Raw genomic sequence first — 15267 nt, 5'->3', positions numbered from 1 at the left:
ACAACCTTTAAAAGAAGAGTTTTCTAAGTATGTTCGGATGATTTGGAACACCTGCTTATATGTTAGGGGGTTTTCTAGACCCTGTTATAAGTTCCTGGAAGTATTGTCAGATCCAATCAATCTTCTCAGAAAGAACCAGGCCAATATGTCTTTTATCAAGTGTTTGCACAAAGAACACACCAGAGCAATTGTTTAAATCGAGGTTAGAATAGAGGTTTTGAGAAACAATTACAAAGGTTTTTTCTGGAGCTATATGAGGATGGAGAACCCTGTATTTTTGGATGCCCCTAAAGGCAATTTGGTAGTTCGAGAAGCCTTAGTAAAGACCGTTTTCTAAGAACTCCAATTGTCAAAGATTCCTTGAATTAGCATCAGAGTGTGATAACTTTTAAAGTCAGGTTTTCTAAGAACGTTCTTGGGTTTTAGAGTCTCTCGCATCAGTTCCTAGAAGTATCGTCAGATTAGATCTATGTTTTAGGCTTAGGTTAGGTGTAATTTCAGAACTGTTTGTCAGTGAGCCTTCTGAGGTTGGTGAGGTTCTTTATTCTTTCATGAAGCGGTTGCACAAAGAACATACCTGATTAACCATTTATAGTCAGAGGGTGCTAGAGGCACAGTCAACGTCTTTAACAAATGTTCTTCAGTCTCAAGGATTGTTGGTTTGTTCTAGAAAAATGTCCAGGTTCATGAAACAGTTCCAAAAGTGTTTATCCAGAAACCCTTCCAAGGATGAACGACCCCTTTGTTTTCAGTACTTACTTAACCCTCCTCAAATTTGACCCGTTTACAAAAACTTTCTATATCAGAACTATGACAAAAGAACGTTGGAAAAAGCTACAGAAACGCAGGAAAAAAAATCAACAAAAACATATTCTTATAAAACGCTGAAAAAAGTGACAAAAAAACTCCATCAAAATCATCGCCAAAGGTGACAAAAACTTGTTAAAAAAGTGAGAAAAAAACATCGGAAAAAGCGACAAAAAACGTTGAGAAAAGTGTAGAAAAAGAACAACAACATGTTGAAATTTCGACCCAGAAAAACACAAAGTTGCACGGTCAACGGGAAGACAAAACAAGGGTTAAGCATTGTTGTGGTTTGATAACTTTTCATAAAAGCAGTTTTGTAAGAACTCTCAAAGGCCAGAGGTTCCTGGAAGCACTGTCACGGTCGTCCTTTCAAGCAATGGTTTTTGAGTCCCTCTTTAACCCTTTGAGGACGAAAGACGCACCGGCGCGTCCAAACGATGTTTGACAAAATTCCTACTCCTAAAGCGACATTCCAAAATTTCATTACAGACATGTTTTTTTGTGCTAATTCAATCATATATAACCGAAGACTTTGGTAAACTCATTTCAAGCACCGAAATAATTCGTACAACACATTATAAGTTAAAGGTCCAGTGTGTAACGTGTATAGTTGTTCATTATCAAAATCTGTGTTGCCCGTTCACAAACTCGTCGTTTGTCATGAATATTTAGCACCACCATCAATTCCAAGTATTCCTTTTGGAAAAGACAGTAGCTCCCAAGACGGCGGCCGCCTGTATACAAGAACGTGACTGTCTTTATAGTCTATCTTTTTAAAAAACTGTCTGCACACTTACAAAGTTCTCAATGCTTTGGTTAACATTTAGGGACACTCATTATGCTACCGTTGAAGTGTGGTGATATTTTGAGCCTTTTTAGTGGTATAAATAGCGATTTGTTTTTACTTTCCCTGTGCCCCGAATACTAGCGTTGTAAGCTAATCAGCGGTCCGCGCTAGCTTCTTTCAAGCTACAAACACATTCGATTAGCATGAAAACATGTCCCAGAGAACGATCGAGTGGGTACACATCTGTTATCAACCCCTAGGTTCGTTTTGCGCCGGAATTGTCCTTTAAAAAGGGAAAAAAGATATGTGAAAATGCCCTTAGACCTCAGAGGGTTAAGGTACCCTCTATGATGCTTTAAAACCTTGAAATAAGGACCTAGAAAATCAAATGAACTGTTTTTTACAAAAGGGGCTTTGTCAAAGAGCCTTCTGAGGTTGATAGGGTCCTTGAAGTGCTTTCACATTTTGTAACCTTCTATGGAAATGAGGTTCTGCACAAACTGAAGGAACCAAAAAGGTTCATAGGAGTGATTTTTAGTTTGGAGAGTAGGGAGGCTGACAGGCGAGAAGAGAGGAGGTTCTGTTGGGATTGGATCCAAAGTCTGATAGTGTCAGAGAACATTGTGAACATTGTGTATGAAAACAGGGAGAGGCAGTAGTAATGTGGCTTTGTCAGCTGGACATGTATTTTGTAATTGTAAATGTATTTGTATTTTTCTGGACAGACTCTGCCACTGGTGCGGTTTCCCAATGCAATCCCTGGGATTTTGTTCACTTCCCTTCGTGCTTTTTGTGTTTTTCTGCTTTATGATAAATGGGCGAAGAGAAAACATAATTTGGTGGGTTATCTCATTTAAATAAACACAAACCAAAACTAATCTGGTGAAAAATTAAAAACAAAATGATGTTGTCGGAAGGGAAGAAAGAAGACGAAATGTGATGTAAGTCCTCTTTTGAGGAAAAAACAATCCACTTTAGAAAAAGGATGTAATTCTTTTTAATTCAGACATACTGTTCATGACATCTTAATTAATCTCTTTTTTTTATCAAACCACACAGCTGCTTCCCTGTTGGTATCTGTGTGTGTGTGTGTGTGTGTGTGTGTGTGTGTGTGTGTGTGTGTGTGTATTCACAGTGTCGTGTGACAGGGTGCATGAACTTGTGGCTGACCCTTCCTATTCTGCGCTGCTCTGTCCCTGCCTGGCTTCTTTTTTTCTTTCTTGTATGCTGTTCTCTCTTTAACGGCCACATTAAAATACCAGAGATTTTTGTTTGTGTGTGTGTAGTACATGAACTCGGCCTGCAGAGATGGTGGGGATGAAAAGGTTGCCGTGTTTGGACAAAAGTGAAGAACTGCGGTTGTACAATTGTTAACATCTTCAATTCGGAATATATTTCTGTAGTATTTCTAGCTTCTGTATCCAGGTCATTGTCATCTTAACTGATAGGTACATTTCAGCTTTTACAGCATTTACAGAACAATCAAAATAAATTAAAAAAAAATTACAATCTAAAGGATTTTCTTTTCATGGTTGCACAGGCAACAAGATGTAATCGTATATGACAAATATAACACACACACACACCACACACACACACACACACACACACACACACACCCCACACATACATACATTCTTTGCATCTGCACAAAAAGACCAAACATAATCCATAAAACAATAAACTCCAAATTGTTTTTTGGGTTTTTTTTTATTCCACATAGACGTGACAAGATTTCGACAACAAACTGTCTTCGGCAGGTAAAGGTCAGGCTGTGAGCACACATTGTCTGACTTGGGTAATTGACAGCAGGTTAGGTTTGAGGACTTGTGTATTGCGCAATTATACAATTAAACATTAAACAGTAAAGTATCGACAAAAGGAAAAACATCAATATTGCTTGAATTTGTCTTTTGGATTTTTGCGGTGTGTTCATGAGTCTTTTATTTCAGCGGCAGCACCTGCTGTTGTGGCTGCTGACGAGAATCAAAAAAAATAGGACGCGCGTGCGTGCGTGTGTGTGTCTGTGTGTGTGTGTGTGTGTGTGCGTGTGTGTGTCTGTGTGTGCATATGGGGCTATATATACAGTATGTATATTTTGTGTTGTGTGTGTGTGTCTGTGTGTGCATCAATAACAGATGCGTAGATTGATATATGCATGCATTGCTCAATAGGGTATCGGAGGAGACAGAACTCCTGCCAATGTTACACTAAGATGTTACACACCACGCTAAAGATCAGTGCTCTGAATGTGATGGCTGTGATAAAGTATTTTTTTGTCAGTATTCAAGTGGGGAGGCCTCTTACATACCCAAATGTTCCATCCTGTCAGGGCTAACGTCATCGGCCTCTGTTATTCTATTATTCTGTTATGTATTACACATTTCTTTTCTTTCTTTTCTTCCTGTTGGTCTGCTCAGGCAGCTGGATCCATTTTACATTCTTGTTATGTACTTTATTATTAGCGGGAATTAAGGGAACTTGAAGGTTTTTTTTAAAAGTGAATTGAGTTAATTAGTGAATCAGTGAAGGCGTGAGTAAATGAAAAGAAGAAAGAATGCACGAATGACTAAAATGAATAGTTGTTCATGCTGCTGACTTCATGTTGCCCTGTTTTCCATGAACAGGCCTAAAACAAAATGTGGTATAAAAAGAACAATCTGTGAATTAACGCTAGGTCATACCACGTCGTTTTGTGTAGTCTATTGTCACCACGACTTACTAAATACCATTTTAATATTTGAAAATAATGAGTATAATTGCTGAATAATTTATTAAAAAGCAAAGAAGGAATTAAGGAATTGATCGTCTGTAAAAGAGAAAAAACTAAAACCTTACACCAAATATTTTAATTATATTTCTGTCATAGCTAAATCCCTTGAAAAGTCTGTAGCTTCTGTTACATATAAATTGCTGTATTGTTCTTCACAAACTAACCTTTTGATAATATCTACCATTTTTTATTTTTTATTTTATTAGAGTTGCTTTTCATCGTTCATATTTATGGGATATTTTTTCAAACAGTATATTTTAGGTCAACATTTTAATTTTAATCTTAAGTGTACAATGGTCGACATGTTTGGATTTGTTGCAGGTTGTGGTATTTTGCAATGTTTAATAGATCTTTGTGAGTGTGTGAGTGTGTGTGTGTGTGTGTGTGTGTCTGTGTGTGTGTGTGTGTGTGCACAGTCCTGAATTTGTATTTGTTAAATGCATGTGTTTCTATATGTATGGTTATATTTCGGTACCACGTAAAAAGTACATTTGCATGTGTGTGTCTGTGTGTGTATATATAGGGCTATATATACAATATGTACTATATTGTGCACATTTACGTGTGTGTGTGTGTGTGTGTGTGTGTGTGTGTGTGTGTGTGTGTGTGTGTGGGTGGGTGTGGGGGGGGGGAGTCTTTGTATATGTGCCAAACCGATCCAGCTGGCATCAGTCTTAGCTGAAGCCGAGGCCGCTGGATCGGTCACACACTAAACACACACACACAAACACACACACACACACACACACACACACACACACACACACACACACACACACACACACACACACATAGTCGACCACATTCCCATTCTGTACGCCTGTAATTATCAACCTCTTCTGCATCGACTACCGTGTTGGCGTGTATTCAGCGCTGGTCTATACACTCCTGATTCAAACCCTTCACCACGTACACGCTTCATTTTCCTGCACACGCGCTCGCCACAAAACCTCTCCATTTTATCTCATACGGCTGCACCGAGCGCAGAATGTAATTACACACTAAACCGTGGTTTGATATTTAGACTGGCTGAAGATAGAGGGTTTTATCCAAAAAAAGAAGCTCTGTGTGGTAAAAATAGTCTCCAAGTGGTCCCGCAGCTCGGAGGAGAGGAAAGCCTGTTCAGAAGCTGGAGAGGGAATTAGCTTTGTTGTCTCCGCGCCACGCCGGTCGCTGCATTTTCGAAATTCATCAGACACCCTTTTTTCACAGCCAGACACGCTCGGTTTGTGTATTCAAATAATCGGTCGGTTACCTGGCAGAGACTTTACCTTCCTGTCATGCACTGATTGATCCTTGGACTGCATTTCAAGAGCTTTGATTTCTGATTTCTATCAAACACATGTTTAACCCTTGTGTTGTCTTCACGGGTAAAAAATCAAAAATTAAGCCTTTTTTAGACCCTTTATTTCAACGTTCTTGCTGCTTTTTTCAAGGTTTTGTTTTTTTGCAGGGTTTTTTTTTTCTTTACCACTAACACCAACTTATTAGTGTTACACTTATAATGGAATTCATGACCAATAAACCTCATTTATATGAAATGATACCTATTTTTTGAGTGATATTATGATTATTTTGACTAAGAGTTCAAATCAGAGCATCAACATATGTTGGGAGAATCTCAGACTGGTATATGTCCAAGTTTAGTCAGGATACTGTTTTGAAACAATTTCATTTTTTCCCCAAATGCAATACCATTGAATAAAACACCCCAAATTAAATGAAAGTAGTTAAGTGATCATTAATTATACTCAAAGAGTGTTTCTATGGAACCATTTGTGTAATTGTTGTGCAATTTGGTTGAAAGAAACCCAATATTCTGATATATAAACCTTGAAAATGGAGGACAACAGGAGGGTTAAAGTGCCCATATTATGAAAAAAAAAAATCACTTTTTCTGGGATTTTAGGGTGTTATTTTGTGTCTCTGGTGCTTCCGCACGCATACAAACTTGGAAAAAAAAACATCCATGCTGTTTTGAGTGAGATACGGGTTTCTGAATGTGTCCCGCCTTCAGTCTCTGGATGAGCTGTTCAAAATTTGCACGGCTTTTTACGTCACTAGCCGAAAGGAGGTGGCTAAACGCTAGCACGCTAGCTCGTTCTCGATGGCAAAACACTGCTACAACACACACTAGTTCACCATAATCTACAAAAGAACTACTTACATGTCCCTGTTCCACGCAAAGTTGGAAGTGCGCCCTCGTTTAGAAGAAGTCTCCCAGCTAATCCTGCCTTGCACTGACTGAAGTTGTAGAAACAAACTGCTAGCTGATGTGATCCTTACCTAGCTACTGCACATGTGCGACTCCCAACAAAGATGGAACAGAAGTGAGATGCCTCACTCTGCAGCTAAAACAGAGAGCTCAACACACAGGGTGAAAAGAGGAGCTGCAGCAATGTGCAGTACAACAACAATATGGTGTTCTTTTTTTAAGTTAAACCATGTAAACCTATTCTGGTACAACCTCTAAATAAATGAGCATAATATGGGCACTTTAAAGATGTTGGACCAAAGATGTTCCATAAAGACAGTTGGGTATAGGTGAGGATGTCTGTGCTCTTTTTTTCTCATGTCCAATAAATGTGTATCAGATGTGGGTTAAGGCTTAAGACACCTGCACATTATCAAGGGGAGAGGACAGCCTGAAACAAAATAGTTTACATATGTACGTAAAATCAAAGAGAAACTGTACTAACAGAAAACACTTCACACATCTTTAGTTTCAGTCAACACTAAGAACTAATAGAGGAAATTAGAAAAAAGTTTTTTTAGGAAATTCTAGGAAAATTACGTACTTGTTGGCAGGCAAGGTTTTTAATAGTGCAATGGTTGTTAGGGCATTGATAAGTGGTGGCTTGGCTTATTTTCTGCTCAAAAGTATCCGTGGTATGCACTGTTTGGAGGGTTTGGGCAGAGAGTTTAACTGCCTGTGCACCAGCTCCTGATACGTTCCATATGGAGGTAACTCTGGAAATGATGTGAAATTCACCACACATGCTGTAGTTGCACAAACAAAAACCCAAAAGTAATATTGCACAACCTCTGCAGTTGCAGTATGCATAGGGAAACTACTGCTGAAACTCCAAGAAGAATACTTTTATTTTCACTGCTAAATGGTTGTTATGTAGCCACACAGATTCTGAAGCAAGCAAATAGGTTGCTGGGGTAACACCAGGGTTGGGTGATATATACCGTGAGACAATAGCTGTGTTTCCATTCGGGTCATTTTATGCTCATTTCGAGGTATCACATTAGAAAACCTGGATGGAAGCAGCAAAATGTGATAAAACATCCTCAAAATAATATCTCTGGCTGTGTTAGACCATTGTAGCAAATGGGAAGGACTGGTTTCTTTAGGAATATAGGATTGTTATTTTTTTAAGATTTTCTTTTTGGGCATTTTAGGCCTTTATTCATATAGGACAGCTGAAGACATGAGAGGGGAGAGAGGGGGGAATGACATGCAGCAAAGGGCAGCAGGTCGGAGTCGAGGAGTAAACCTCTATATATGGGCACCTGCTCTGCCAGGCGAGCTGCCCAGGCGCCCAGAATATTGGATTTTTATCTGATTATTATATCAAGGTAATGCACCATATTTTCTCAGGGATTTAATTTGCTGATTTACCCAGAAACATGCATTTGTGTTTATTTACGTTATCCGTAAAACAGTTTGATTATTATATACTGCACTAAATTACTGGCTGATATTTTATTTTAGTGTCCAAGTTATTAATGGGAAATGTATGTAGGCTACATCGCTGTCAGGTGAAAAAAGCAAATGAAGAAAGGCTTGAAAACATTTGATTGAGCCGTTTTTCTCAGACGAAATTGCCTCGTCACTGGATAAATGTTTGTCAAACCCACAGGCCATATTATGAAATATGGAGATACAAGGTTTCTGCCCGACAGCGACGATATGAATTTCCCGCAAAGTAACAGAAATAAGTACATGCACTGTACATTGCATTCTGCTCACAATTCCCAAATGCAATGCGTCCCATTTGATAGACGGGGAAATGACGGTGTCAGTGATAATGCAAATTGTTATAATAAGTAAAATAATTGGTTCTTCAGTGGTTTAGCAAGTACACTAATGAGTCTCCATGGACCAACAAGGGAGAAAGAGCAGTACAGTACCATACATGGCAACGCTTCAGAAGGGTTGATGTAATATACTAGTACAGACATAACAGGGATGTTCTGCCGAAAAAAAACATTGCAAACGGATCAATGCAACGTCAACAGTGATCTGAGACAGATTCCATTTTTTTTCTTGGTTTCTAGGTGTTACTAAATGCCACGTGAAAACCGTATACCTCGTCTCGTATTGTAGTTTGTTTTGTCCGTACATGCAAAGAAACTAAATCCGCAACTGAAAGAACACAGAGGGTGAAATTGTTGTTTGTGGTTTCAAAGCCGGATCTTGTAGAATAAAGACTTTTCTATACATTGCAGGCCGAGCAGATGTCTGTTTTGTTGTGCTGTGAGAGCACACACACACACACACACACACACACACAGTGAAGACTCTGATCATGAAAATTGACTTTGGCTGTTCTACTGAAACCCCTTTACTGTGTTTCCAGAACAAAGTGTAAAAGAATGATCCCATAAATGAATGAAAGAAAGATCGAAATATACTTTCAAAATAAATAAATCAATCGACATTCATACTATTGATTATTTTATTGGGGGTAACAGTGTCCATGTTCAGGCTCTTCTCTTGATTCATGATCCATTCGTACCTACCTAAATAGCTAGGAAAAGTAACGCACTGTGATTCGTATGTATTCCACATATTTATTGCTGTGTGTACTACATTACTGCTGCTGTATAAGAGTGTTGTGGTGAATGGCTGGGTCATGAAACAGGGCTTTCAAGTAGGGGAGCAGAGTTTGTGTCCTTGGGAAAACACTTTTACCCCAGGAAATGCGTGTCTTGGGGTACTTTTTAAGGGGACTGTATTTTAATCTAAACCATAATCTTTATATAATAATAATAATAATAGTTGTTTTGGTGCCATGATGATCACCTTTTGTCACGGTGCCCTGTACCCGGTTAAAAGTCACCTTTTGTTGGCAAAACTGAACAGCAAAACGGCCGCTAAAACATTGGGCACCTCACGGTGAATGGTAACCGGCTCACAGTACCATTTTTTCGGTTAAATTTAACCGTAAAAACACTAAACTTAACTGTCATGTGACCGGTCGCTAAGTGACCGGCCGGCGGTCGCCGTAGTTTCGTAGGTTATCATGCAAATTGTTGAGCAGACGTTTTTGTACGCTAACATACGAAACCCGTTCATGAGAATGCGTTACCATGTTGACTAAATTAATCAATTGATTATTCAATAACCAAACACCAATTTTAACAGTGTATTTGACCTACTTATCAGAATTTTTTTTTTTTAAATCGGAAAGGAATTAAAGGGACAGATTTTATGGCAATTTTAAAAGAAATAAGTGAGTGGGTGAGTGAGTGAGTGAGTGAATGGATGAATGAATGAATAAAATTCCACCAACATCAATAGGGGTTTAAAGAAAGTCGTCAGTATGGATAAGTGATTAATGAATGAATGAATGAAGTAAGTTAATAACTATTTCATGTACAGTAGTCCCATTTTCCATCAACAGTGGATGAAAGTCAAGTTTAATACTCAATGCGGTTAAGTGAAAAATGAATGAATGAATGAATAAATGAAAGAATTAATGGTTGGATTGACAAATGAATAAAAGTCATACTTTATTATTTTGTCTAGTTCATTGCCCCACTGTTCATATTAAATGTTATGTTATATGTCGGAAAGAATTTGATTTAAAATGAATGAATGAATGAATGATTACCAATGCTGCTGATTGTTATGAAGCCACACTATTTATATATATTAGGTTAACTCATTTGTTTAATGAAAATGATGGAATGACTGAATGATGATTGATGCGTTTTGCATAATTTTGTCTAGTTTGTCGCCCCCCTCTTTATAAATGAGTGAATGAAATCGGTCCATACATTTTTGCTCTGCTAACCCTAACTTTGTTTGGAATTCCATTGGCTTGAAGATGAAGTAGTACTGTATATGACTTTTTCAGTAAAGATATGGGTCTGTCCTTGTTGTGGTGATTCCCTCTGCTAACTGCTCCCTCTCTTTTCTTGTCGTCCTCCTGCAGGTAAAACAGAGAGGAGTTCGTACTCGTACAGCAGAGGGTCCAACCCACACTGCCACCAGGTCAGTCAAACTCTAAATGTCTTCTTTTATAAACGCAGAGTGGGTGGGTGTGTTGCTCAGCTTTTGTGCTTTTTTTTGTGTCAAAGCAGTGAACATACAGAGGAGAGCAAACCCTGCTTGGATTTGATCTGAGGTCAGTGGTAGAGGATGTTCAGTGTCAGGGATGAGGGGCAGTGTTGTAGTATTCGAGATAGGTCTTGATCTTAAGACCGTTCTCAAGACCACTTTTTGAAGGTCTTGGTCTCGTCTCGGAATCAACCTCATTTTTACTCGGTCTGGGATAAAGAGGACTCATATTTTATTTCAAGACCGGTCAAGACCACAACTGGGCAGGGTTATCACTAAATTACCTGTGTATTGTACCTGTAAATCTCTGAGATAGAAGAAGAAGTTGTGGCTGTCTGGCACTGGTCTGGTCATGGTCTTGACTCTGCCTCGCTCTGTCTTAGTCTTGGTCTTGGTCTTGACTCTGTCTCAACCCCTCAAAGTCTTGGTCTTGTCTCGGTCTCGATACACTCTGGTCTTGGTGATGACTTGGTCTCGGTTGAGGTGGTCTTGACTACAAGACTGATGAGGGGTTCAAAGCCCTCACACTGTTGTGTATAGCTGGACGGCAGGAAACAGGTTCAAGTCGGCAGTAGCACACAGCGTGCTAAACATGAGCAAGGCGAGAACGCGGACATCCTGCAGATGAAAAATATCTGGGCTGCGTTTGAATTTCTTGAACCAACATGAAGCATCAAGGACAAGCCTCACTCCCAACTCATTAAATACTGACGCTTAGTCAGTGGCTCTCAGCGTCAGATACAGACACAAAATTAAATTTAATTGGCATTTCTTTAAACCAATCACAATCGTCATGGGCGGTGCTAAGCTCCGGGACGCAGCCCAGGTGCCGCTGCAAAATAGCTTCGGGAAGGAAGTTGTTTTGGAACAACAAAAGTTGTTTTAGTCGTGCAACAGAAAACTCCGATTGGACAGATAGTCTAGCTAGCTGTCTGGATTTACCCTGCAGAGATCTGAGGAGCAGTTAACCATAGTCCTCAGAAATCCACCGGAGTTTAGAATTCCAACACAAAGAAAGCGGAAGGTAACGGACATCCAGAAGGACGTCCGGCGTCACCGGAGCAATCCCGGAAGTGAAACGTCATGGATATAGACTAGTTCTGATTCAACAAACTGATTGAGGCAGTGGTAGACCAGCCACTACCAACCTACCTGACACTGTTCTATGTATTCTGTTACTCCCAAGCCTGCTTATGAATATAACTTTAATATTCCTCCAACAGTAGAAAAATGTTTCGCTGAGCTGGGTTGATGAATTGCATTTGCAGGCGGAAAAACCAAAACGGTTTTCCTAAAAACCAAAACGGTTTTCTAACCCTAACCCTGCAGTTTTAAAGGTCCCATATTGTAAAAAGTGAGATATCCATGTCTATATATATATATATATATATATATATATATTTAATTAATTGGCTCTTGGTGGTCAGGGAAGCCGTCTGACTGAAGAAGGAGTCTTTCCGGGATATGTTATCCCAGACAACTCCGGAGGCAGTTGCAAGGTACCGAAGGGCCCGAAGGGCTGCAGCCTCTGCCGTGAAAGAGGCAAAGCAGCGTGTGTGGGAGAAGTTCGGAGAAGACATGGAGAAGGACTTTCGGTCGGCACCAAGGTGCTTCTGGAAAACCGTTCGCCACCTCAGGAGGGGGAAGCGGGGAACCATCCAAGCTGTGTACAGTAAGGATGGGACGCTGTTGACCTCAACTGAGGAGGTAATAGGGCGGTGGAAGGAGCACTTTGAGGAACTCCTAAATCCGACTAATACGCCCTCTATGGTAGAGGCAGAGCTGGAGGATGAGGGGGGATTGGCATCAATTTCCCTGGTGGAGGTTGCTGAGGTAGTTAAACAACTCCACAGTGGCAAAGCCCCAGGAATTGATGAGATCCGTCCAGAAATGCTTAAAGCTCTGGGTGTGGAGGGGTTGTCTTGGTTGACACGCCTCTTCAACATTGCGTGGAAGTCTGGGACGGTGCCTAAGGAGTGGCAGACCGGGGTGGTGGTTCCCCTTTTTAAAAAGGGGGGACCAGAGGGTGTGTGCCAATTACAGGGGTATCACACTTCTCAGCCTCCCGGTAAAGTCTACTCCAAGGTGCTGGAAAGGAGGGGTTCGGTCGATAGTCGAATCTCAGGTTGAAGAGGAACAATGCGGATTCCGTCCTGGTCGTGGAACAACGGACCAGATCTTTACTCGCAAGGATCCTGGAGGGAGCCTGGGAGTATGCCCTAACCAGTCTACATGTGTTTTGTGGATCTGGAGAAGGCGTATGACCGGGTGCCCCGGGAGATACTGTGGGAGGTGCTGCGGGAGTATGGGGTGAGGGGTCCCTTCTCAGGGCCATCCAATCTCTGTACGACCAAAGCGAGAGCTGTGTCCGGGTTCTCAGCAGTAAGTCGGACTCGTTTCAGGTGAGAGTTGGCCTCCGCCAGGGCTGCGCTTTGTCACCAATCCTGTTTGTAGTATTTATGGACAGGATATCGAGGCGTAGTCGTGGTGGAGAGGGGTTGCAGTTCGGTGGGCTGGGGATCTCATCGCTGCTTTTTGCAGATGATGTGGCCCTGATGGCATCATCGGCCTGTGACCTTCAGCACTCACTGGATCGGTTCGCAGCCGAGTGTGAAGCGGCTGGGATGAGGTCAGCACCTCTAAATCGGAGGCCATGGTTCTCAGCAGGAAACTGATGGAGTGCCTTCTCCAGGTAGGGAATGAGTCCTTACCCCAAGTGAAGGAGTTCAAGTACCTTGGGGTCTTGTTCGCGAGTGAGGGGACAATGGAGCGGGAGATTGGTCGGAGAATCGGCACAGCAGGTGCGGTATTACATTCAATTTATCGCACCGTTGTGACGAAAAGAGAGCTGAGCCAGAAGGCAAAGCTCTCAATCTACCGGTCAGTTTTTGTTCCTACCCTCACCTATGGTCATGAAGGCTGGGTCATGACCGAAAGAACAAGATCCAGGGTACAAGCGGCCGAAATGGGTTTCCTCAGGAGGGTAGCTGGCGTCTCCCTTAGAGATAGGGTGAGAAGCTCAGTTATCCGTGAGGAGCTCGGAGTAGAGCCGCTGCTCCTTTGCGTCGAAAGGAGCCAGTTGAGGTGGTTTGGGCATCTGGTAAGGATGCCCCCTGGGGCGCCTCCCTAGGGAGGTGTTCCAGGCACGTCCAGCTGGGAGGAGGCCTCGGGGAGACCCAGGACTAGGTGGAGGGATTATATCTCTAACCTGGCCTGGGAGCGCCTCGAGATCCCCCAGTCGCTATATATATATATATATATATATATATATATATATATATATATATATATATATATATATATATATATATATAAAGCAGGTCTAGGTAGTATATAAATATTGTAAAAGTAGCAAAACGCTCAATCCACAGAGAAAATGTACACAGGCCATATTCAGAAACGGTGCCTTTAAACGAGCCGTCAGGACTTCCGTACGGTTGTGATGTCACAACCATACTATATATAGGTAGAAAGTGATAAAAGTGAGAAATTGCAATGATGGTGCAGAGAGGCCAAACGCAGACGCTTAAGACCCTGAAACGCTGACCAATCAGTGCAGACTGGTTTTTATTGGAAGGGGGTCTTAAAAAGACAGGCGCTAAAATGGAGCGTTTTCATCAGAGGTTGAATACAGGTATATACAGACAGACAGTATGAGAAAAATAATTGTTGTTTTTTTTAACATTAAAGCATTTAAACATGTTCTAGCAGAAAACCAAAGTACAAGTATGAACCTGAAAATGAGTATAATATGTCCCCTTTAAAGTTGCCTTTAGTTGCCTGCAACTTTTCTGGTGTTTTTAAAGCATGCAGTGAGCTGCACAACAGGTGATTTGGTTGTTGTATTAGCTATCTTCTTATGTCAATCATTCTCACGACTATCAAAAACAACAGCTGTTACATGCTTTTAATATTTAAATTGTTCAGACAAATTCTAAACTTACATACATATTGTAACAACCACATATTCCCAACTTCATAAAACAAATAATTATTCATTTTAATTTAACAACTTCAACAAGACAAATCTCTTTTAAAAGGGATATGTATCGTCGGTTGTGGCGCCAAGTGTTCTGAGGACTTTAGTAATAGTTGGGTTTTGAATTTCCACTGCAGTCTTCCCGCTCAGTTCTCATGGACCATATGCATCCACCAGGAGATGCACATTGATAATTAAGAGAACATACAGTACAGATGCTGGTGTTTGATTCTGCCGGTGGAATATTAAACAGACAGAGGCTTGATGTGCTCTCTGTAATTTGATGACCTCCTTCTGGTTTTTGAAATTAAAAAATCATGTACGAGTGCAGGCTGTTGGACAAGTTAGCCCGATGTTATGGATTTATTTCTCTTTTAGTCTTGTACATCGATGGATTAAAGCTTATCAAAGAAGTGCATTTCCGTGCTTATGAATATCAACGTTGTGGTAAAAGATGTTGCAAATGATGAGGAATATATGAAGGCTGTTGCATTCATATGTTTGGGTTTCAGATCAGGTCACACATCATTAACGTTGTGAAATAGTCACAGTTTTGTTACGTTTAGGCACAAAAGCTACTTGGTAAGGTTTAGATACCAAAACGTCTTAGGTTGCTTTCCCATCTA

At 40.7% G+C, this 15267-nt stretch overlaps 1 protein-coding gene across 3 annotated transcripts in view; it reads left to right on the top strand.

Annotated features, from left to right (window-relative positions):
• The window catches only part of tcf4 (transcription factor 4), a 318467-nt gene that overhangs the window by 131023 nt on the left and 172177 nt on the right, over positions 1-15267 (top strand). For all 3 annotated transcript variants that reach the window (XM_078271791.1, XM_078271789.1, XM_078271792.1), the window contains one exon: positions 10538-10596. In XM_078271791.1, coding sequence (XP_078127917.1) covers positions 10538-10596 — 59 coding nt within the window. The remainder of the gene's footprint in view (positions 1-10537; positions 10597-15267) is intronic.

The sequence above is a fragment of the Sander vitreus genome, chromosome 16, assembly GCF_031162955.1.
Source record: "Sander vitreus isolate 19-12246 chromosome 16, sanVit1, whole genome shotgun sequence".
NCBI classification, from domain to species: Eukaryota; Metazoa; Chordata; class Actinopteri; order Perciformes; family Percidae; genus Sander; species Sander vitreus.
Note: the sequence above shows the minus strand (reverse complement) of the source record. Positions and strands in the feature narration are given on the sequence as shown.